Source organism: Ictidomys tridecemlineatus, chromosome 6 (assembly GCF_052094955.1).
Source record: "Ictidomys tridecemlineatus isolate mIctTri1 chromosome 6, mIctTri1.hap1, whole genome shotgun sequence".
NCBI classification, from domain to species: domain Eukaryota; kingdom Metazoa; phylum Chordata; class Mammalia; order Rodentia; family Sciuridae; genus Ictidomys; species Ictidomys tridecemlineatus.
The window spans coordinates 62,326,328-62,349,947 of NC_135482.1; the positions used below are offsets into that span (position 1 = coordinate 62,326,328).

General features: G+C 45.8%; 1 protein-coding gene across 1 annotated transcript; it reads left to right on the forward strand.

Annotated features, from left to right (window-relative positions):
- The first annotated feature begins 9,300 nt into the window (after positions 1-9,300).
- On the forward strand, positions 9,301-21,217 carry Krt77 (keratin 77). Its single transcript, XM_078014634.1, has 9 exons — positions 9,301-9,978; positions 13,936-14,150; positions 15,340-15,400; positions 15,892-15,987; positions 16,937-17,101; positions 18,487-18,612; positions 18,726-18,946; positions 19,386-19,420; positions 19,935-21,217. Exons 1-9 carry the CDS (start codon positions 9,340-9,342, stop codon positions 20,357-20,359), a joined length of 1,983 nt encoding a protein of 660 aa, XP_077870760.1. The 5' UTR covers positions 9,301-9,339; the 3' UTR covers positions 20,360-21,217.
- The last annotated feature ends 2,403 nt before the right edge of the window (positions 21,218-23,620 follow it).

Genomic DNA, 23,620 nt, shown 5'->3' on the forward strand with positions numbered 1-23,620 from the left:
ATGGAGAGTTTTCATTCTGGATTCCATTGTCATTGTGTCTATCTCTGAGGCTAGTGGGTTACCCACAGTCCTTTTCACCCACAGAACCCAGGCCTGAGCCTGCAGGGGAACCCTGGGGAGGGAGTACTGAGAGTTCCAGGGTTGGGGGTGGGCAGAGCCTCTACCCACTGGGCACTTTGAATGACATACATCCATTTCTCTAATTGATGGCATTTAAGATTCATGAAAATCACACCACTTTTGCAAAAATGTGCGTTAGATTTCTTTGCTTTTCAAGTAATTGTAAACATGTCTGAAATTGCCAAGTAATTACAGCTAAATTTTAATATAATGATAACACCTTGTAGCCAAATAATAATAATAAATAGCTATTTTTAATAAAATAGCTTGTCATCAAATATTTTCCAAACATTTATAAAAACTCAAATGTTTTATAGTGAAAAAGGAGGTATGCAGGGGGTATTTGTTAGCATGTTTGATATGATGTGGGGTGGAACCTTCAAACACTAAGAACTTCAAGTGACCTGTGCTGGGGACATGTTCTGAGAAATGCATCTTTAGGTGGTTTTGTCATAGTGTGAACATCACAGAGTGTACTTGCACAAACCTACATGGTGTAGCCTACCACACACACAGGCTATTCATTATACATACAGCATATTATGTATCTGATGGCTTCCAGGGCCAAAATGAACTAAACAACATGAGATTAAATCAAGCACGAGAGAGAGCAATGCAGTGAGACACAGTGAACAGGGGATGTGGGGGACTGTGCCTCTGTAATACGGCATGCTGTTTTATAGTAAACTTCTTTTTATAATTAGAAGGAAGTCACTCTAAAATAATGATAAAAGTAGAGTAGATACATATACCAGTAGTTGTTTGTATCATTGTCAAGTACTACACACTACATAATTGCAGTGCTATACTTTTATATGACTGGCAGTACAGTAGGTTTGTTTACAACAGTATGACCAAAAATATATGAGTAATATATTGCACTACAACATTAGGATGGCTTCGATATCACTAGGAGATAGGAGCTTTTCAGCTCCATTATAACCTACGGGACCAACATCATCATTGACTGAAACATTTTTATGCAGCAAGTGGTGACTTGGATAGAATGAAGATTCAGTGAAGGACTAGGGAGGCCACTGGCAGATGTGGGGCAAATAAGCAGCAGAAACCATCAGCAAGGACAAGGTTGGTTGAGGTGGTGCACGCCTGTAATCCCAACTACTTGGGAGGCTGAGGCAGGAGGCACAAGTTTAAGGCCAACCTAAGCAACTTAGTGAGACCCTGTCTCAAAATAAAAGATAAAAAAGAGGACTGGGGATTTGGCTGAGTGGTTAAACACTCCTGGGTTCAATCCCTGGTACCAGAGAGAGAGAGAGAGAGAGAGAGAGAGAGAGAGAGAGAGACACCATGAACAAAATGGCAAAGGAGTACATATATGAGTACCTTTCTTACAAAGTCTTGTTCTCACTAGTATAAAAGGACTGGCAAAGGATGTCAGATAAACAGAAAGAGAAGACACACCTTATTGTGATCTCAGAAACTCTTCGTTGAGTAAACATAGCTGCCAGAGAGGCATAGACTTCCCAGGCTAGAAAACCACAACACATAGCTGTGGCTTTAACAGAGAATGTTCTAGCTGTACAGTGAAAGGCTTATCTGTAGTCATCTTATACAGAGAGAGGGAGGGGTGTATGTGGAGCTGTCCCCCTGTGACCTGCACTCAGAGGAGCTATGGCCTTACCCCTCAAAAACAAACTCACCAAACAGCGTTCCCTGTTCTCCACACCCTTCACCAATACTCATCTCTTATCTTTTTGATAGTAGCCATCCCAACAGGGGTGAGGTTCATTTACATTTCTCTGATGGTTAGCAATGTTGAGATCCTTGGACACTGTTGGTTTGAATGTAAATAAATGGGTACAGCACAGTTATTATGGAAAACAATATAGAAGTTCCCCAAAAACTTAAAAATAGAACTTATCATATGATCTTGCTATTTCATTTCTGGTTATGAATCCAAGGAAATGAAATACGTATCTGAGTTCACTGCAGAATTTTCCATAGTGGTCTAGATATGGAATCAACCTAAAGTATACATTGACAAATGAGTGGATAAAGGAAATGTGGTATATAATATACAATAGAATATTCATGAGTTACACAAAAGAAGAAAATCCTACAAGTTGTGACAATATGGATAGGCCTGGAGGCTTTTATGCTCTCTGAAATAAACCCAACAGAGAAAGACAAATAGTGTAGGAGGTGGATCTAAAAAAAAGTTGAACTCATAGAAACAAAGCTGGTTGTGGGAGAAATGGAGATGTTGGTCTAAGGGCACAAACAAGTTTCCTAAATAATAAGCAAAAAGAAGAAAAGCAAGGCCACTCCCAGCTATATACCCTGACTGCAGCTTGGAGACAGGGGCATTTGCAGTTAATGACAGTCTTTTGACTTGTTCCAAACTTATCAGAACACTGCCCTGTTTACTTACATAGATGATTTGAGAAAAGCATTTTGGCATCTTTTGTATGGTTTACCTGTGTCACAGGGCTATGTATTCCTCCTCATAATGTTGCTGTAACTTGTTAAGAGAAACCAGATGGAAAATGGTTCGATTGATAGAAATTTGCTTTGTGTGGCAACAGAGCAATTGCTGAAATAGATGCTCTCTTGTTATTTGCCTGGTCTTGTGCTAAGAATTTCTGCTGAGTTAACTCATCTGGTCTTCATGGCCCTGTGAGGTAGGCAGTACCAGGACCTGAACTTTACAAATCAGAAAACAAGCATAGAGAGATGAATGAACTTTTGGAGTTTCATATAGTTAGTAAGGGATAGAGCCAGGATTCACACTCCAGCAGTCAAACTCTAAAACCTTCCTAAATTGCCCCATAGAGCAGAAAGTGATAGAGTTCAGTGACAAGTTCTCAGGCTTTGGAATCAGGTGGCCCAGGTGTGATCTGAACCCAGTGAGTGGGCTGCTGGGCCATCCCCATCTCCACCCAAAAATTATCAGTAAAATGTGGTTGTGCAGATCAAGTGATGCCATCTGTTTAACTCTTGGTACATTGTAAGGACAATCCTGGATCATTTCCATTGATCACCATTTTGGGGAACCTTTCTATTCTTTAAATGGAGGAAATCATGATAAATTGTTAATTCTTCATGTCTGTATAGCACTCCATTCTCTCCCTCCATTGGCAAGGAGAGGCATGAACTGAGAATTCTGGTCCCTACTTCACCATCAACTAGCCCTGTAACCTTGAGTCTGTCTTCTTGATCCATCAGATGGAAGTGTCCTCTGCCCAGACAACCCCATTCCTCTGTGGAGACCTCAATATTTTTCTTGGAATTCAACCTGAGTCTTACCCGCAGCCCTATTTTCCTTTGTGTCCCCACCTGCTCAGCTGCTCCCTTTGCCTTGGGACATGAGATGTTTGCCAGCTTTATAAAAGGGTGTCGAACGAGTCATGACTTTCACATGTTGGATGGAAGGGCCTTAAAATGTCTGGAACAATATTATCTCTGGACCTTCACCATGGGAATTTGCTCTGATTGCTTGTGAGGGCTTCTAGACAATGTCCAGGCCCAAGAGCACCTATTACGTTTGCTGGGAAGGAAGGAGAGGGCCTGATCCTCAGCTTCCAGGCTGATCCTGGGGTGTTAGTCAAAGGAATATTCAAGGTGAGGTCCTGGCTTCTTTGCGGGTGCTGAGGAGAAACTTGAGGCTTAGGTTGGTGACCCCTACACCCACTCTAACAAAGAAATCAAGAGGACCTCCAGGGATGTTCCTGTTTGCAGGGCCTGTTGGGGACTGGAGGTGGAGCTCCATCTGTCCCTTTCTGTAGGATCAGAGGCTGCCTGGGGCTTTCTCAGAGCCTTCCTATTCTTTTGGGGTTGGGAGAGAGGATACCCAACTTCGGTCCTAGCTGCACCATCAACCTTTCCTGTAATTTTGACTAAGCCCCATTCTTTGTACCTATTTCCTCCTTGTAAAATAAAGACACAGGGCTGGTGAGATCATCACGAGTTCATCCTCATGCAGGGAGAAGAGTGGCCTGAGAGTGTGGGAAGCCATGGCTAAGAACTTCTATTCGGCCCAGGAAGCTGTTCTCCCCATCTGGGTCATATCACTGTCTTTCTTCTGCTGACCACAGGTCAAAAAGCTCTACTTTCTAGGTGAATAAAGGCCCCATTACTTTCCCCTTTACCCCTCCCTCCAAGGTGGGGCCAAGGAGTGAGATTCTTTCTTCCTCCCTTTCTCCACCCCCACGCCTCTATCACACCCCTGTGATACTCACCTCCATGCAGACCCTGGGAGATGCAGCGTGAGGTGGGGAATGGGGCTGTGGGGGCTGCCTCTGCTGGCCACACCAACAGTTCCTTTCAAACTCTGCCTCCAGCTGCTGCTAAGCCTGCGATTGGGTGGCTGATAATGGCTTGGGCCTCACCCTCTTGGCAGTCCTGGGTTTCAGTGTCTGGGAGGCAGGTGGGGCCAGTTGAAGCCCTTAACTGACTTTTCACTTTCCTTTTAAGGAGAGTGCTAGTTGGTGGCGGTGAGTGGAGAAGGGGAGGAGAGGAAGCGGCACATTTCTCTCCAAGGACCCCCTCCTCTAGGCAGTCTGGTGGGTTCTGGAGGAAGAATACCTGGGTTCATGTCATCCCACCGCTTTCTTCTGTGTGTTCTTGGACAAGTTGCTTTATCTCTCTGGTCTCCTTTTCCTGTCTGTAGAATGAGGTCAATTGAAATACCTTCCTTATGGTGTTGATATTTAGATTTATTGAAACCACTCATATCCCACTAAAAGCACTCAAGAAAAGTTTGGCTAGTATGTTGATGATGATGATGATGATGATGATGATGATGATGATGATGATGATGATTTTGACCTTGAACCCAATGGAATTGCAAAAGGTCATTTTGTTTGTCTTGTTTCCTCCAGGCTAGTGGTCTCCAAATTTGTCTGCCTACTTGGGACCTTTGAAAAATTCCAAAGTCCAGACCAGTAATTCCCAGTGCCTGGGAAGTGGGGGCGAGCAGGCAGGAGTGGTATTGGGCTCTCCTGCAGCAAGTTTGAAACCACTGCTCCGTGTTGTAGCACCAGTTGAGGGGTTTACCTCAGGACAGTGCTTTGGCCCAGCAACTTTCCTCACCCTCTAATGATGTTCTAATGATGACCTGAGGTTAAATATCTCCTTCAGGACAAGCAAATCTTCCTGCTTCATTTTAAATCATTTTTTTCCTTGTTAGAGGGAATAGGGGATAGCTGCCATCTACCAAATCCTTGGCTAGTTGTATTATCTGGGCATCCTTCCTCCCCATCCCCACCCTTCCAGGGAGGGACAGTGGCCCATTAGGGGCCATCCAGCCAACAGGAGGTAGACTGAGGTGTTGGTATTGGATGTTGACTTCTGGTCACAGCTAGAGATCAAAAGGAGCTTTGTACACTCTGCTGTCTGGGGCTTCCTCTTTTACTTTATCCAGTTTAACATGGCCTCCTCTAGTCAGCATGAAGACAAATACACACTTGGGTGAGTCTTGAAAAAAATTTTTCTCCAAGGCTTTGCTGGCACCTTCCATGAGTCACAAACTCAGCTCCAATTTTCCCCACCTTCTCCTTCAAGGCAGGAGGGCTATAGCCCCTCCATCCCCTCCTCATGGTGTCCATTTCTTCTTCTAGGCCTTGGTTGGTCTCTCCCTAGTCCCAAACCCCTGCCCCAGCGCACGTGGCCTGCTTCATGAAGCACATCCTTCGAGGCTGGCTTGGGCCAGGACCTTGTTTCTGTGAAGTCTTCTCCAGGTACTTTTCTCTCTAAAAACCCACATATTTCTCAATGCTCTAACCATTGCCACAAAACAACACCAACCATGCTAGCATCCACTTTCCCCAATTATGGTCAAGTTCTGTAAACATCAAACGCGCAGAGTTCAAACAGCTCAGTAAGGGTTGCTACATATGCTGCCCAAGCTCTTGATTTTCCCAGATGTCCACTCATTGGTCTTCACTTTAACCTAGGTGGGCGGGTCTCTGCTATTGGTTGACTTTGCCCAGCAATCGGGTAGGCACTTTTTGGGGAGGCAAGGGGCTTCTGGTTCATGTGCTTTGGACCTAACATCAAGGAGTTTCCTATTTACTTAGAAAGAATAGAGAAGAGGTTAATTATGGGCTTTCTTTACAGGTGGGCTTGGAAGTGAATGTTGGGGGAAGGCCTTGCTGCATGTGGGGAGGGGGCACAGGCTCTAGAATCTGCAGGGAAGGCTCTTGAAGAGGCCCCACTTGGGGCCTCTTCTCCCCATCCACCTGACTCAGACTCCCCACCCTCAGGCAGCTTTCCCACGGTATTCCATCCCCTACCACTACTGAGCTTTCCTTCTCTGGCTCTCTTTACCATTGTGCCTGGCTTTACTTTTCACCATGAGTTGCACAGGTGTTAGGGTTAGGAATAGGGTTGTGTAGACCAAAGATGCCTAGAACTAGGAAGCCAGCCATTGTGATTTGCCCAAGATTGTCCTGGTTTAAACACTGAAAATCTTGGTGAAGTCAGATAATTGTCATGCTACCAGGATCTGTGAGCAGCCGTGTTGATGTTTGCTGACTGTATTCTAGTTCTCTTTGCCTTTTCCTACATGTTTTTCAGCATCAAATCCCTGAGAAATAGACACTGTGAATATCTGAAGCTCTAGAGTTGGTGGCTTGCTTGATATTACACAGCCAGGAAGAAGCAGGTCTGGAAGCTGATTTTGGGCTCACTCTCTCTTTTAGCCTATAGTGTCTCCTGGAGATGACCCATTAAATGGTTAACAAACACAAGCATCAAGAGGCAATGACAAGAAGGCCTGGAAATCTCCCTGCCCTAGGCAGCTTCTCCTTGCTGCTGTTCTAGCCAACTCTTGTTCTTTCCTACCACCTGCCCCTTCTCACCTCTGTTGGGATTTCTACTACAACTTTTGGGGGCACCTGTGATTTTTAGCTCCAATTTTTGCAAAAAAAATTATGTATTTAGTGCTGAACACAACGGAAAAGGACATTTAAAATCCTGGGAGAAAACCTCCTACAATCTGTAGTAGATCAATTCACTTTCTATGTTACTTTTTAAAACAAAATTTATTTGTTTTAATTGGTTATACATGACTGCAGAATGCATTTTGATAATCATATATAATGGAGTATAATTGATCATTCTTCTGTTTGTACATGATGTAGAATCCCACCAGTTGTATAGTTATATATGTACATAGGGTAACAATATCTGACCTGAAGAGGCCCCAAGTGGGCTCCTTCCCCGGTACCTTCGTGAGCCTTCCCTGCAGACTCCAGAGCCTGTGCCCCCTCCCCACATGCAGCAAGGCCTTCCTTCACTACTCACTTCCAAGCCCACCTGTAAAGAATGCCCATAATTAACCTCTTCTCTATTCTTTCTAAATAAGTATCCTACTATCCTTCCTACCCCATACCCCTTCCCTCCCTTCACTCCATTCTACCTAATCTAAAGTAACCCTATTCTTCCCTGGTGCTGCCCCCACCCTCCACATAGTGAATTAGCATCCGAATATCAGAGAAAACATTCATCCCTTGGTTTTGGGGATTGGCTTATTTTGCTTGGCACGATATTCTCCAGCTCCATCTATCTACAGGCAAATGCCATAATTTCATTCTTCTTTAAGGCTGAGAGAGATTCCATCATATATATGCATATAAATACATATATATATAGTGTGTGTGTGTGTATATATATATATATATATATTATACATATATTTATATCTCACATTTTTTTCCATTTATCTGTTGATGGGCACTATGGTTGGTTCCATAGCTTAGCTATTGTGAGTTAAGCTGCTATATACATTGATGTGGTTACAACACTATAATATGTTGGTTTAAGTCCTTTGGATATAAACCAAGGAGTGGGATAGCTGGGTCATATGGTGGTTCCATTCCAAGTTTTCTGAGGAATCTCCATTCTGCTTTCCATAATGGTTGCATCAATTTGTATTCTCACCAGCAATGTATGAGTATACCTTTCCCCCCACATCCTCGCCAACATTTATTGTTGTTTGTATTCTTGATAGCTGCCATTCTATGTTGCATTATAAGTGTGCCTTCTTTGGACTCTTCCTTTTTATGAGCTCATAGCATAGACCCTATCGTATATTCTGCACCTTTCATTTAACATTTTGTCCATAAGTGTTTTCCAGTTCTGTTATGAAGTCTCCAGGATTATGACTTTAAATAATTGTGTCCAGGTGGGCAAACCATCACTTAGCCATTTTGTGGAGATTGGGCTTTTAGGGTTTTTTCTCCCTTCAAGTTGAAAAAATGTATTATTACATTTCATATGAGAACCACTAGATATTTTGCCCCAGAAGGCAACACACATTTTTGTTGGCTGCCAATGATGCTCATGAAGTAAGGTTACCCCAGGCATGTTATCTGTTACACGAGGAGAAGCTCAGGCCATTGCTGGCCCATGGACTCTTTATTACTAGTTTATTACTAATTTTAGAGTAACCATTTAAGGACTTTCTACTGTAATTTTTGTCAATAGGACAATTTTTAATTGCTGAATCTAAAAATGAAAAAAATTTAAAAAATAGGGCTTATGTTCTGTGTATCTCTGGCTTTTAAATCATCAAAGAATAATTAATTTTATGCTATTTTATAAAAATATTGTCTATAACAAAAAATTTATCTATAACAGATTAGGAATGATAAAACAGAAAAAGAGACATTTTGTTTCCTGGTCTAGAAGACAATATTAGGTATTGGTAAATGCTTAACAAAAAACTTTGTTGTTTGTAAAACAAGATATAAAAGAAAAACCTGTTGCCCACCAAGACAGTGCTATGACTTTAGGAGTATCCACCTAATCCCAAATGTGGTCCCAAGGTCACTAGATACCCCCTAGCTTTGCTCCAGATCTCCCAGGCACACCCCCAAACAAACAAGTGGAGTTTCTTAGGAATCAACTAATGATTTGGGAGAAATTGTGCAGGAGTTTCCAGCAACTAGATCCTCAGAGATTATTGCTGTCCCATCTCCCAGTGGTAAGAGATGAATGATAAATGATCAAGTTGGGGAAGTTTGTCTGCAATGTAATTTCATATAGGTATGAGGTTTGAAGCAGATGTTCTGGCAGGCAAACTACACATTAATACTCCCCTCCCAAGATTCTGAGGGTGCCCAGCCCAGCAGATGTGTATATATAGGGACTGAGCCAGATCTCTTCCAAAGGAGTGCCAGCTCCTTCCCTCTTGATCTCTGCCTCCTTCCAGCTGCACTCTCGCTCCTGTCTGTGCCTCTGGTTGCTCTAGCAACCATGAGTCGCCAATTTAGTTCTCAGTCTGCATTTAGCTCAAGGAGCAGGCGGGCCCATAGTGCCAGGTCCTCCTCGGGCTTTGGTGGTGGTGGGAGTCGGACTGTGGGGTCTGTGAGTCAGGCCTTGGGCAGAGGTGGCGGTGGAGGCTATGGGAGCCATGGAAGGGGCTTTGGCTCAAGGAGCCTCTACAATCTGGGTGGCAGTAAAAGCATCTCCTTTAGCATGGTGGGGAGGAATGCCAGTGGCTTCTGCCAGGGTCGGGGATCAGGAGGAGGATTTGGAGGGGGCAGAAGCTTTGGGGGTGGTGGCTTTGGAAGTGGTGGCTATGGAGGTAGTGGCTTTGGAGGTGGTGGCTTTGGAGGTGGTGGCTTTGGAGGTGGTGGCTTTGGGGGTGGCAGATTTGGAGGTGGTGGCTATGGAGGAAGTGGTTTTGGGGGTGCTGGGTTTGGGGCTAGCAATTTTGGGCTTGGGGGCTTTGGTCCTTCTTATCCACCAGGAAGCATCCAAGAGGTGACCATTAACCAGAGCCTTCTAGAGCCACTTCACCTAGAGGTGGACCCTGAAATTCAGAGGATCAAGACCCAGGAGCGGGAGCAAATCAAGATTCTCAACAACAGATTTGCCTCCTTCATTGATAAGGTGAGTACCTTAGAGACAGGCAGAACCTTTGGTCACTGACCAAGTGACCTCTCACCAAGTATGCACTTTTCAGTTGGATGATAATAATCAGTGATCACTTCTGTGTGTTTGTCCTAGGATAGGAAAGCATTTACCTCATTTAGGCTTCAACCTGTTTTCTTGGAGGGATTTATATCTACTTTCCCTTTTGGCAGGAAAACAGATAAAGGATGTGAAATACCTGATAGATATTCAGTGCAGTGATCTCATTCTTATTATTCACTTCTTATCCATCCATCCACACATCCTTCCCTCCTGCCCTCCTTCAGCTCATCTACCCACCCACCAACACATATGCTCTCATTCATCCATCCATCCACCCACCCTTCATACACATCCACCCATCTATTCATCTTTCCACCACCCATCTACTACATTGATTTATACACCATACTCATCCATCCATCCATCTTCCCATTAATATCTACACATAGCCTTCCCTCTTAGCTGCCTTCCTTCATTCATCCACCCACACATATTCATCCATTCATCTATCCATACATATTTATCCATCAATCCTTGTACCCACCCATCTAAACACCCCCAAACTCATCCTCCCATAGCCATCCATCCATCCATCCATCCATCCATCCATCCATCCATCATCCACACATATCTATCATCCATCTTCCCATCACTGCACTTATTTATATACTTCCCACTTATTTATCCATCCATTCATCCTCCTACCCATCCAATAGTATACCCATCTACCCAACCATTGAACCCACAAATACTAAGCATCTACTATATGTCATACACTGTACCAGGTGCTATAGGGGTGAACAGGACACAAGTTCTGCTCTCACGGAGACCCACATCTAAAGGGGAGAGTTGCAACAGTGTGTAGGGGGTATGTAACAGGGGTAGTACTCTCTGGCCATGGTATCTCAAAAAGAGAGCCACGAGCTCCCTCCAAATCCTCCTGCTGCTTCCCATGAGTTCTGCCTGCTGGATTCTTGGAGGGCTTCTTTGGAGCCCCAGGTCTGACCTGAATCTTGAGAGTGGAGGAAGAGCCCAACGGGATTTCAGGGCAAAGGGAATTTTTAAGCAGAAGGACCAGGAGGCATAAAGATACAATACCTTCAGGGAACTTCAAATAGTTAGAAATCCTGGAGAAAAATCCATAATAGAAGGGAAAGGGGAGAAGAGAAGGGGAAACTGCCGAGACAGGCAGGAATAGTAGGCTCACAAGCCATGGTAAGGCCTAGGCTGATGTGCTGGCCACTGGTTATCCCTGGGAGCTGAAGTCAGTAACATACCATGTAGCATCCTTGAGTTCCTCCTTGTAGCTTATCTAGGACCAAGAAAGGGCCAGATGGAGCCAGGGAAGACTCTCTCTTTAGTTCCCTGATTAAAACTCAGACTAGGTCTGGTTCAGGCCCATGTCACCAGGCAGAGGCTAGTGGAATATCTATGGCAAAGAGCTTCCTCTAGCATTTCCTTTTGTCTAGAGGTAGCAGTACAGTGGCCACTGCCTGATATCTGGGCAAACACAGGGGACAGGACAGAACATGTGGAACATGTGAGCACAGGAGGAGGTGGGGTAGACTGTTGAGGCTTACAGACAAACAGAGCCAGGTGCTTCTGACTCCTTCTGATCACCCTGAATGGGGAATTTGGGTGAATGTAATCGCACCCCAGGAACAGAAAGGGCCGGGAGCATTTGGTTGGAGCAAGGATGTGAAGCCGAAGGAGATAACAGTAGGAGGTCAAGGTTATACTAATGGAGGAGAGAGAGGAAGAGCTTCTGACAACTGACCTCCTGAGACTCTCATTGGGTTATGGTTCCTGTCATTGACAGAGTGTCTGTCCAGTTTTATGGCATGGGCTTTGGGCAAAAGCCAAGGTATCAGAGGCTTTGGCTTCCAGTCCTTTCCCAAGGGCGTGGCCTGTGATGACCATGAAGAGAGGCTCCTCAGCCAGGCGAACTCTGGTCTGGATGGAGGCAGAAGCTTTCTAAGTGGTCTTCCTTCATTTCCCCTTAGCCCTGTGCAGCCCGCTTTCAAGACCAGAGCAGAGCACAGCACTCATCCATTTAAAGGACGTTTCTTATCTCTTTTGGAATAAAAGCCCCAATCCCATAAGGACCTATATGATCTAGCGTTGTTCCTACAACAAGATTCTTTCTTTGAGTCTCCACAATGCCACTGTCACCCAACACAGGGCTGTGAATGAGTGTAGAATTAACTGGGAGCATAACATGGAGTAAAAATAGTCAGTGGCAGGAATGTCTCATCAGGCATTAATGAGTGAAGCTGATAAACCTGTTGCCCAATCTCTGACTTTGATAGAGCTAGCAAAAATGAGCCGTGGGAAATAATGCTCTATTTACATTTTCCAATGTGGAGTCAGGATCCAAAGGGAGTTAGCAAGGACTAACCCTTAGATGCACCAGGGACTGGGAGATTCTAGATACTCCCCTTAGGGCCACATTGTAGGGGACTGTTGGCAGGGTTCTGCTCTGACCATTCAAAACAGAGGGGGTTGCCCTTTGCAAAGCTCTTGGAGAAGGGAGCTGGATTACAGAGGGTTTGTGTGTGCGTGCACACACACACAGGTACATGAGCAAAGCAGAGGCAGCACCGCCATCTCCATCTATGCATGGGAGGGGAGGCTCCCTCTGTTGGCAACTAGAAGAGGGAAGGTGAATGTAGGTCAGTAAGGTGTGAAGGGCAATTCATGTGCTAGGTCTGCACAGCCGCCACCTCTCTGGCCCCTGTATACCATCTTTGTACCCAGTTTTGAGGAAGGAATGAAGATATAGGGTGATGTCTACTCTATTTCCTGGGAAAAGCAACTTGGGTATTTCCCAGCACCTGCCAACCCAAAGTTCTTATTTCAGGGAACTTGAATACATTATACAATTTAGAAAATGAGAATATTTATTTTTAAATTTCACTCTGGGGTCTATAAACATTTAAATATGGTAAATTTACTGAAAACCTTGCTGGCAGGCAGCAGGGATAGTGGTAGCTCTAGGGGCACTCAGATAAGCTTTCTCAGAAATTAATTAAATTAACTAATAAATTATTTTGAATAGTGGGCATGAACCTAGAGATGCTCTACCATTGAGCAACATCCCTAACCCTTTTTATTTTCTACTCAGAGACAGGGTATCACTAAGTTGCTGAAGGTCTTGCTAATAAGTTGGTGAGATTGGCCTTGAATTTTAGGTCTTCCTGCCTCAGACTCCTGAGTGGTTGGGATTACAGATGTGCAACACTACACCTGGCTTCAGGAATTAGTTTTAATATTCCAAGCCCAGTTTTTCCTTTTCTCTTCTCACTTCTTCCTGTCCTCAATTGCATGACCCATGTCAGCCACAAGAGAAAGGAGCCTTGGATTTGTTAGAGTTTCAAAACAATATCTTCTTATGTTGGCATGGATAAATTGAATGATGCCAGTGGTTATAGCTAAATGAACATGGTACTCAGTTGGAAGCAATGCACCTTCAAACCAGAGTGATCTCAGTGTTGATTTTATTCTTTTTTTCTTTTTTAGTACCAGAGATTGGACCTAGGGGGCGCTTAACCACTGAGCCACATCCCTAGTCCTTTTTCATTTTTTATTTAGAGACAGGGTCTCGCTGAGTTGCTTAGGGCTAAGCTGTTCAGACTGTCTTTGAATTTGTGATCCTCCTGCCTTAGCATCCCGAGCCACTGGGATTTATAGGCGGGCACCACAGCACTTGGCTCAGTGTTAGTTTTAGACAAATTGACCTTATAAGCATTGGTCACCATCAAAAACTACATTGTCTTCTGTGTGTCCTTGTCCCAGATGGGGGAAACTCTCTGACCTCTGGAGGGGCCATCTGATTCTCTGAGGTCTGCACATGCATGGGGCTGCTGATTCCCCTTCCTGTGGGAGAGCTGCTCTGACCCATGGCCTGAGGTGGACTGGGGTCTTTGTTTTTAGGTGCGATTCCTCGAGCAGCAGAACCAGGTGCTACAAACAAAATGGGAGCTACTGCAGCAAGTCAACACCTCCACGCGGAGTAACAACCTGGAGCCTGTCTTGGAGAGCTATATTAGTGAGCTGAGGAGGCAGGTGGATTTTCTCAATTCAGAGCAGATGCGCAAGAACACGGAGATCAGGGGCATTCAGGATGTCGTGGAGGACTACAAGAACAAGTGAGGCTTAAGGCGGGGCAAAGGGGTCTGGGAGGATCGTAGCAGGGAACTGATTCTCAGGGGCAAGATATTTTGCTTCAGTGTCTATGTGTAAGAGGTGGGACTGGGCCCATCAGGTGCAGTCATTCAGGCTCTGCATTGCACAACTGCAGGGGGTGCCATTTTGCATATGGCAGCCCTGGTAAGATGGTACTTGTCAATTGTATTGAGTGGGTTGGGGGAGCATAGCTTTATGGTTGTTGGAGCTAAATAAGCTCTGACACTTATTAGCTGCTTAAAAATTAATCTGTCTTCAGTTCTCATATTAGTAAGTGGGGATAGTAAGTACCTTGCTGAATTATTGTGATGGGTTGGTCTGTGGTTCTCAGACTTCAGTGTGCATCAGCTTGCTGCAATCAGATCGCTGAGTCCTCCCCAAGAGCTTCTGATTCTGTAGGTCTGGGGTGGGGTCAGCTCTTATGCATTTCTAACATATTTTTTAATTGATGTTGATGCTGGTGGTTTGGGGACCACACTTTGAGAATCATTAGTTCAAATGAAATTGGGCTTAATCAGTTCTTAGTAATTTACTTGCACATGCTAGGCTACTCAATATATTAATAGCAATGGTGGGGAGGGGGCAGGAGCTGTTAAATTTCAGATCAGCTGCTCTGAGCAACTGTGTAGGTGACTAAGTGGCCTTTCCCTCTATCTTCTTCCCCATGTGGGGTGTTTCTCTTAACATCACTTTGACATTCTTCCTGTATAAAGCCAGTGTGGAGTCAAATGTATGTGAATCAACAAGGGAAAAAATAAAACTCACCCTGGGGGTGCTGGAGGCAGAATTTTTTTTCTCTTACAAATTTAGTAAAAGTGATTCTTAACTGGAAAAAAATGATTGAGTTTGACACTTTGCAAAGGTAAAACATCAGAATAAAAATGGGTATTTTGGGGGGAATTCTGTGTGGCTCTCGATTTTCCTTGTTGGGTCCTTGTCCCTTCTGTTGGCTTGGAGAAGCAGGAGGTGGCTCCAGCCACTTACCAGTGAGAGCACCAGGCCCTGGCAGGAGACAACTGTGTTGTAATCAGAACTCTCAAGTCCAGGACAGTAGAGGTCTGGGGAAGTCTGAACTTTCTGCTGCTGTGGGGGAAACCTCAGGGATCCAAGGTCAGCTGCTGCAGCCCCTCTGTGCTCTTTGCCGCCCCACAGGTACGAGGAAGAAATCAACAAGAGGACCAGCACTGAGAATGACTTTGTGGTTCTGAAGAAGGTGAGGGGAAGGGAAGTCCCTGGGGGACTGTGGATGCAGAAGACTGGGTGGGATGAAAAATCCCTGTGACTTGCAAGACGACCTCTAGGGCCAGCTTGGTGTGCATTGCCCAAATGCATAGCCCTTATACTGAAGGGAAAATTGGAAATTGACACTAATATGACTCTTTGGGAACCCTCTGGTTCTTGCCTCTCTAGGCTTCTGAAAATGAAATTGATTAATTAACAGCTTTTGAGTGTTAGTCATATGTGGCCTTGGGACTTGGGGAGGTTCAAGGGTGCCGTGTGTGATTGACCAAGGTGTGGAGGTTGAGATCTATCTCCTTCTGACTGAGAAAGCCATGGTTTGCAGGCCTCTTATTTGAGTGAGGTGATGACATTTTTAGACAAGGAAAAACCCAGAGAGGATTTGTCACTTTCCTGGGTGGAAAGACAGGTGTGGTAGATAATACCTGGTGGTGGATAAGCAAACCATCTTTGCTTGTTGTTTAGGATGTGGATGCTGCTTTCATGGGCAAAGTGGATCTGCAGTCCAAAGCAGACACTCTGATTGGGGAGATCAATTTCCTGAAATATTTATTTGACACAGTAAGTTCAGTCCTTATAGGAAACCCTGTTCTTATCTCCCATCTCATAAGGGGAATGTGCTGAAAGAGGGGAGGCCTGAAATCCAGTAGTACCCACCAGGGGTTTATCTTCCCACTCACTCAACTCTGTGGGCCTGGAGTCAGCTGTTTCTTTACCCTCCAGTCCTCCGTGTTCCTGGGTGGGGGCAGTGGAGATGGAGGCAGTGAGATCCTAAGGTTGGAGAAAAAAAAGTTGCCTCTGCTTCATGTCTTCCAATCTGTCTGGGAAATGAGGTCGACACCAAGACATATAGGAGCAAAATCAGCCAGAAATTTTCATGCATTCTGGGACATCAATAGGGCTGTTAGAGAACTCTGTAGGAGATGACTATGGATTTTAAAGGGAGCAAGGACAAACTGCAGGGGTGTGGGATAGTACACTTGCGCACCCCTGGTCCTCCTATCACCCATGTCTAACTTGGGGACACATGCTCTGGGCCAGGTGCTGATAGGAGCTCTATTTATCTTCTGGGTGTCTCTATTCTACAGAACAGAAAACTGAGCCACTTTCTCAGTAACCCAGCTAGTCAAATGGCTCCATAACGGCAGTCCTTTCTATTTCCTTTGAAAGCACATGAGCTAATATGCTTGTCAGAGGGTGCAGTTCAAGATGGCGGCCAAGCAAGAGTAAGGTTGGGATGGAGGGCACAGGTGAGGCCTGATGGGAAGGTGGGGCCATGAGGGCTCTAAGTTCAGAAGCCTGCCTCCCCCCTGGAGGGTAAGCCTGGGTCCCATTACTTTATTTGAAGCAATTAAGACTCTCCCCATTCCCTCTTTTTGCATACAACAATTGAAAGAACTTTCCTCTGAGGCTCCCTCCTGGTCCAGGCTTCTGGCCTCCCTAGGGAACCTTGAGAGAAACTGAGACTCTAGGAGAGTGGAAGGGGTCAATGGTACTTCATGTCTCACAGGAGCTGTCCCAGATGCAGACCCACATCAGTGACACCAATGTCATCCTATCCATGGACAATAACCGCTCCCTGGACCTGGACAGCATCATTGATGCAGTGCAGGCTCAGTATGAGCTGATTGCACAGAGGAGCAAGGATGAGGCCGAGGCACTGTACCAGACCAAGGTGAGCTCTGCCCCCAGCTTACACCCCTGAAATAGGCAGATGCTGCCCAGAGCTGTAGTTCTTCTTCTGATTTTAAAGTTGTTATAGAAACTTTAGAAATTATGGTAAGGATCACCCATATCTCACCACCACTATGATGTGTTCAGATGTTTTCTGTGAGTTCTTTGTAGCTAACGTAGAGGGAGAACCCATAGGGGCCAGGCACCACACAAATGCTTTATATATACTATTTTATTTAATCCTTGCAATAACCCCATGAGGTAAGGATTTCATTATCACAATTTTACAGATAAGTATGAGATTCCTACATATAGCAAGTGACATCAGAACCTAATTCAAGAGCACTATCTATAAACCTTTGCTCTTAATCATTAGAATACTTGTTATTTTAATCTTTTTCATAATGGTACCTGTTAAAACAGAGTTTGATTCCTTTCAGTTTTACTTATCAATTATGAATGCCTTTCTGTTCCACTACATAGTCTACATTTTTAACAGCATGGTATTTCATTATGAGATGATTCCTTCACTTATTAAATAAATAAATTCACAATTTAGTCTTTGGTTACATCTTTGGTTACTTCTTTACTATAAATCAACCTTGGCCTTTGTGGATGATAAAGATTCTGTGTTGAAGAGACAAAGGTTAAAAGCCCAGTCACTAAATTCTGAACAACTGGCATTTAATGATTTGCTTTATGTTATTGTCCGTGGCCAACTCCAATCCCAGCTGATGTCTGTCCCACTGACCTGCAGACAGGAATTCTGGGATGGAATAGATTTTTTGGCATCAAACAGGAGAGGCAGAGTCAGCAGTGAAACATCAGAATACAGATTCGCTTGAGTTAACTCTCTCCCTACCATGTCCTGTGGGTTGAGTTCTATTGGGGGCAATGGAGACACAGAAACAGAGACAGGAAAATGTGAATGAATGTGGAAGATGCTGAGGGCTTCTGAGGATGGGCGGCCCTGCCTGCTATGGAAATCACTCTGGAAAAGGATATGAAGGAATATGGTGGAGTATAAAAAGTGAGGGCAAGAACCAGTGTGAAGGCTTAGGCCTGTGAAAAAGGGCATCAGGAAGCAACTTTGACTGGAATACAAACCTGCCCAGAGTGGGAATGAAGGGCCTTTAGTACAGAGGTGTGTGTGTGTGTGTGTGTGTGTGTGTGTGTGTGTGTATGTGTGTGTGTGTGTGTATGTGTGTGCGCGTGCACGTGCGTATATGCATATTTGGGGCTCAGGTGAGAGATATGTATGCGTACATGTGTAGAACCACAGCTCCAGATGGAACTTCCCAGGGGAGAGCAGCCTAGACCCATCCCTTCTTGGAGGAGTTTGAGGTGAGTAGCAGGTGCTGACTATGATGTCACCTTTGACCTTAGTACCAGGAGCTCCAGATCACAGCAGGGAAACATGGAGATGACCTGAAGAATAGCAAGATGGAGATTGTTGAGCTCAACCGCACCATCCAGAGGCTGCAGGCAGAGATTGGCAATGTCAAGAAACAGGTAGGACAAGTGCTCAGGGTGGGTTGACCAGTCCTCTTACTTTCCATAATGTTCTGCTAGATCAGCTTCCCCAAACTCAACACTATGTGTTTCTCCAACTGTCTTTGGCATAGATTGAACAGATGCACTCATCCATTTCGGATGCAGAGGAGAGAGGAGAGCGAGCTCTCCAAGATGCCAAGCAGAAGCTGCAGGACATGGATGAGGCCCTGCAGCAGTCCAGGGAGGAGCTGGCCCGGCTGCTGCGTGACTACCAGGCACTGCTGGGAGCCAAGCTGTCCCTGGATGTTGAGATTGCCACCTACCGCAAGCTGCTGGAGGGAGAGGAGAGCAGGTGGGTGTAGCAGTCATGTTTCTCAGCCAAAATGAGGATGTAGTCATGGACCGTGTGCTTCCAGGATGGAGAGAAAATAATCTTCCCAGATTTCTTGGGAAGATTGGTGGTCCAGTGTAAGCGGAAATATTAGAGTTAGAAACAGAAGATGTGTGAATTGGCAGGGTATAGGAAAAGTCATTGTGACCATCACCCACCTCCAAGTTCAGTGTCTCCATATGCCAGCTCACACCATGCCACCAGGTGGACAACCCCAATGCTAAAAGATTTTGTGAAAATGCTGAAAATGTCCTCTGGCCCCACTGTCTCCTTGGCCTCTGCCCATGCACACAGTTTCCTGAGGCTTGGGGACATCTCTGCTTCTGTTATCTTCAGGTTGCCTTCACTGATGTCCTGATGCTTCATGAGTGTGGTTAATGACTGTATTTTGGTTTTACAGGATGTCAGGAGAGCTGCAGAGCCATGTGAGCATCTGTAAGTATCAGAGTCCAGGGATAGAGACTGGTTGGCCCTGGGCAGAGGATGGGCTTGGTAGGGTTGCCAGGGACCAGCAGGGATTGGCATTGGGCGCTTTTGCTTCTAATCTAGAAGAAAAAATACCAAAGTATACTAATGTCACCACAACGCCTAGAAGAATTTGTTGCAATGGTTATGATTTATTTATTTATTTATTTTTAGGTCTGTGTATCTTAAACTTTTGTGATACCCAATCTCAGCAGTGACTAGAACACTTTAGGGCATATATTCAATAAACAAGAAGAATGTGTTACTTAAAGGAGCACTGACATCCTTGTAGTATGAAGAGCGATTTTTAAATGGAAATACTTTTGATGTCCAAAGTGTATATTTGCAAGTTGGGGGGTTATCTATTTGCAAATCGGTGCCACCAAAGATCAAGGATGTAGGAGCCCTTAGGTTGAAGGGGTAGTGCAGTTAAGTCCCCCTGCCAGGTCCTTCTGAACCATTTACGTGGTCCTCTCCTCAACAGCGGTGCAGAGTAGCCAGGTATCCATGGGCGGTGGCTACAGTGGCGGCGGCGGAGGCTACAGCGGCGGAGGCTACAGTGGTGGAGGTGGAGGCTATAGCGGCGGAGGCTACAGTGGTGGAGGTGGAGGCTACAGCGGCGGCGGCGGCGGCTACAGCGGCGGCGGCTACAGTGGTGGAGGCGGCGGCTACAGTGGTGGAGGCGGCGGCTACAGTGGTGGAGGCGGCAGCAGCAGCAGCTCCCGCGGGGGCGGGGGAAGTTACGGAGGAGGGCGCGCCAGAGGCGGCAGTGGAGGCGGCTATGGGAGTGGCGGCGGCGGGAGCTATGGAGGAAGCAGTAAAAGCAACAGCAAATACGGTGGCGGCTCCTCGCGCGTGCAGATCATCCAAACCTCCACCAACACCTCCCGCAAGCGAATCGTGGAGTAGGGGCAGAGGGGCGCCTCTCAGGGCTCACACACAGGATGCGCCCCCCTGGCTCTTCTCCTGTCGCCTCCCCCGCTCTGCCCTTCCTGACTCCCTCTCACTTAGCTTTTCCTGATGGGTCTCAGCAGTTTTGCTAATAAATTCGACTCTAGGCGAGGAAGCTGGGTGGATAAGCACAAATAGCAGCTCTCTCTTTGGAGGGCACCGGCTTGTGGTCAAAGGCAGTTACACTCTCATTCGGGATCCCCTCGTCTGACCCTGCTCCTTACCTTGGGGACACTAAGGCACATAGTTGATGGACAGGAAAGTCGCAGAGCTTCTGCAAGGTGGATGATTGAGAGTATGTCAGGTTTACCAAGCATCTCAACCCCAGGCTTCCTTTCTTGTACCTTGGCAGCTGCATGATTCCACAGTCCATCCCTCAAGTTGCTCACAAAATGATCCCTATGGGCAAGTAGCAGATTTCCAGGCTAGCTGCTTGGTAAGAGGAAACTACCAGGGGTCAATTCCTGATTCTTTGTAACCTCATACTTTGATCTTGATGATTGATGTACTGACTATCTGAGATGCCTGTAGGTCATGCCTGTCCTGATTCTGAATCTCTGTGTTGAGAAGTATTATCTCTCTGGTTTACAGCCCCATGTGGGAGTTGTCAAACTCCCTGTTTTTGTCTAAAGGGAGGATTGTTCTTAGCAGTGAACGGAAGTATGACCGACAGATGGCCGAGTTCTGTTTCTATCCTGCCCTCCAGACAGCTCCATCTTTGGAAGATTGCCCCTTCCTGCACTCTGCTCCATTATGGGTCTGCAGAGAGTTGCCCAGTGGGTTGGGCGTCTACAGCCCTGTTCTGATCCACCCAAGGTGCCTGTGAGGATCTGACTTGGGAGGGTTCCAGTCCTGAGCCAGTCTGGAAGCTGCCTGTTTTTGTCCCAGGCGGTTAATGCCCTTTTCCAGACCTCACAAGTCCCTTTTCACTTCTGTTCTCTTTGAGCACTTTGTGAGACTTTGACTTCTACTTTAGGGTCTTATAAAAGGTGCTTGAGACGTGCTGGAGGGGTCTGGCAGGGGAAAATGTCAGCCAACATGTGGCTTGAGAGGGGGAGTGTGGCTTTGCTTCTAGGATCTGGAGTCCCCTTCACTGCCTTCCTGAGTCTCGACACAACCTCCATATCCATGATTCTGTTGGGGCATCTGAGGGGCTCTGTGGGGGGTCCCTTGGGAAGTACCTTTGACTTCATCATTTCCTGGTTAAAAGGTGTACCTTGAAGGGCTTGGCATTTCCAGTCTTTCTACAATAAATTTTTCTGTGATCTCAAAATGTCACTTGGTCTGGAAATGAGTTATTTTTTTTCTTGTTTTTGAAATTATTCATATTTGGGAAATTAAGGTTTATCATTTTTATTGTACAAGTAATACATAATCTTGAAGAGCCTTGCAGAATAATCTTATTAATCTTTAAAGTGGCCCATCTTCAAAAGCCAATTACATGTTTGTTCAACAGGCATTTATTAAGTTCCTACTGTATGGCAGGCAGTGACCTGGGCACTGGGAAGGCAGTGTTGGATGAACACATCACTGAATCTTAAAGTGCTCACAACTCAGATGAAATCTTAAGGGGGAGAGGGAGGCTTTGATAGGGGAGAAACCAGCATGTATGCCTCTATGGACCACCCAGCCTGAGAGTGGAAGCAAGGCCTTCTGAGGACACAGGTAGACCCACCAGAAAGGAGCAGTGAGCCAGCAGTAGGTGCCAGTGCTGGGGAAGGGAGTTTGGTCCCAACAGACTTCTAGAAGACTGGAAAGTAGAAGAGTAGGAGCAGGTGTTGACAGGGGTCTAGAATACCCAGAGACTCAAAGGTAAGAGAGTAGATGTTGTTAAAAGGGACAGCAGGATGGGAGAAACCAAGCAGGGAGGCAAGGGGCTGAGGTCCAGTTACCGAGTGGGGGTCAAGGGCAGGAACATTTTGGTCGATGCCTTGAGAGAAGCAAAGTTGCAGAAATTTAAAAATGGAGCAGGTTAAGCCATAGCCTTATCCTGTATGGCATTTCAGAGTCCAAGTAAAGGACTCACATAATAGTTATGACTTGCCTTCTTGTTCCCCGAAGGAATAAAGATGGAATTTGGATATGGGGTTCATTCGAACACAACTGTAACCCATATTGAAAAGACATTGCATTCCCAGGCACACCCGACAGTCACTCTGAGAAATTTCTTCCCGTCTCACCTGTCTTGGCAGCAGGCCTATTGGGCAAAGGCTGAGAAGAGAGCAGGTGGGGCAGAAGGACTGCCCAAAGGGAAGAAGAGGAGGGTGGACAGCGCAAAGTCCTATTTTTAAAGTAAAAAATGAGCGCACAAGGACTAGGCAGGGAAGATGTGGATAGACAGCTGTGGACATAAAAATGATTGACAGTGTTCAGCTGACAGTGAGAACACATGAGTCAATGGGGCGTGGTGGTTGCTGGAGAAAGCCATGGGAACTAGGAAGGCAAAAGCCAGGAAGAGGGATTGTTCTGTATTTGGACCCTCTGAGGGCTCTGAATGCTGAGGACAGTGATAAATAGGAGCCTATTGAGAACAGAGTGACCAGGACCACGGTGGTGGTGAATCAGAAGCCTGGCTACATGAGGGATGATGGGAGGACCTGGGCAGTAGTCGCTGGGAGTAATGGAACAGCTAATTGCAAAGATTTGAAGAGCTTCCATAGGAAAGGGGGGTAAGCCCCAGCTGATGACCCAGATGCACATGTGAGATCTATAGCAGATTTGGCTATATATCAGAAGCACCTTTCTATTGATCCTGAGATGGGCGAGGCCACTTGGAGAGTTATCAAGTTTCAAGCAGAGGCTGGCTAGCTGTCTAGCAGGAGGTTGAGGGAGGGAGTGGAACGTGGGTGGGGATGTGTGTATGGAGGATTCCCATATCTTTGCCACCCTAAGAGTCCATGTGGTAGAGCCTGAGAAAAAAGGAATTCTACTCTATGGGAAAAATAGGGTCCGATGCCAGGGAAGGAGAAAGTCGTGGTCCCAGACAATATTCTAAAATGAATCCAAGTTTTCTGGCACCACCAGACCTACTTCAGGGTGTGGCCTGATTATCCCTGGAATCACACATGTGTGTATGATGCTCTAAGGGAATCCAGGTCAGCTCTGGGAAAAAGCATAAGGGCAAGGCCAGGCCAAGGTCATCTTCCCCATCCTTCTCCTGGGTAGGAATTGGGGTTGTTCCAGAAAATGAGGCTTTGACTTTTCAGAAGTCTTGACTAT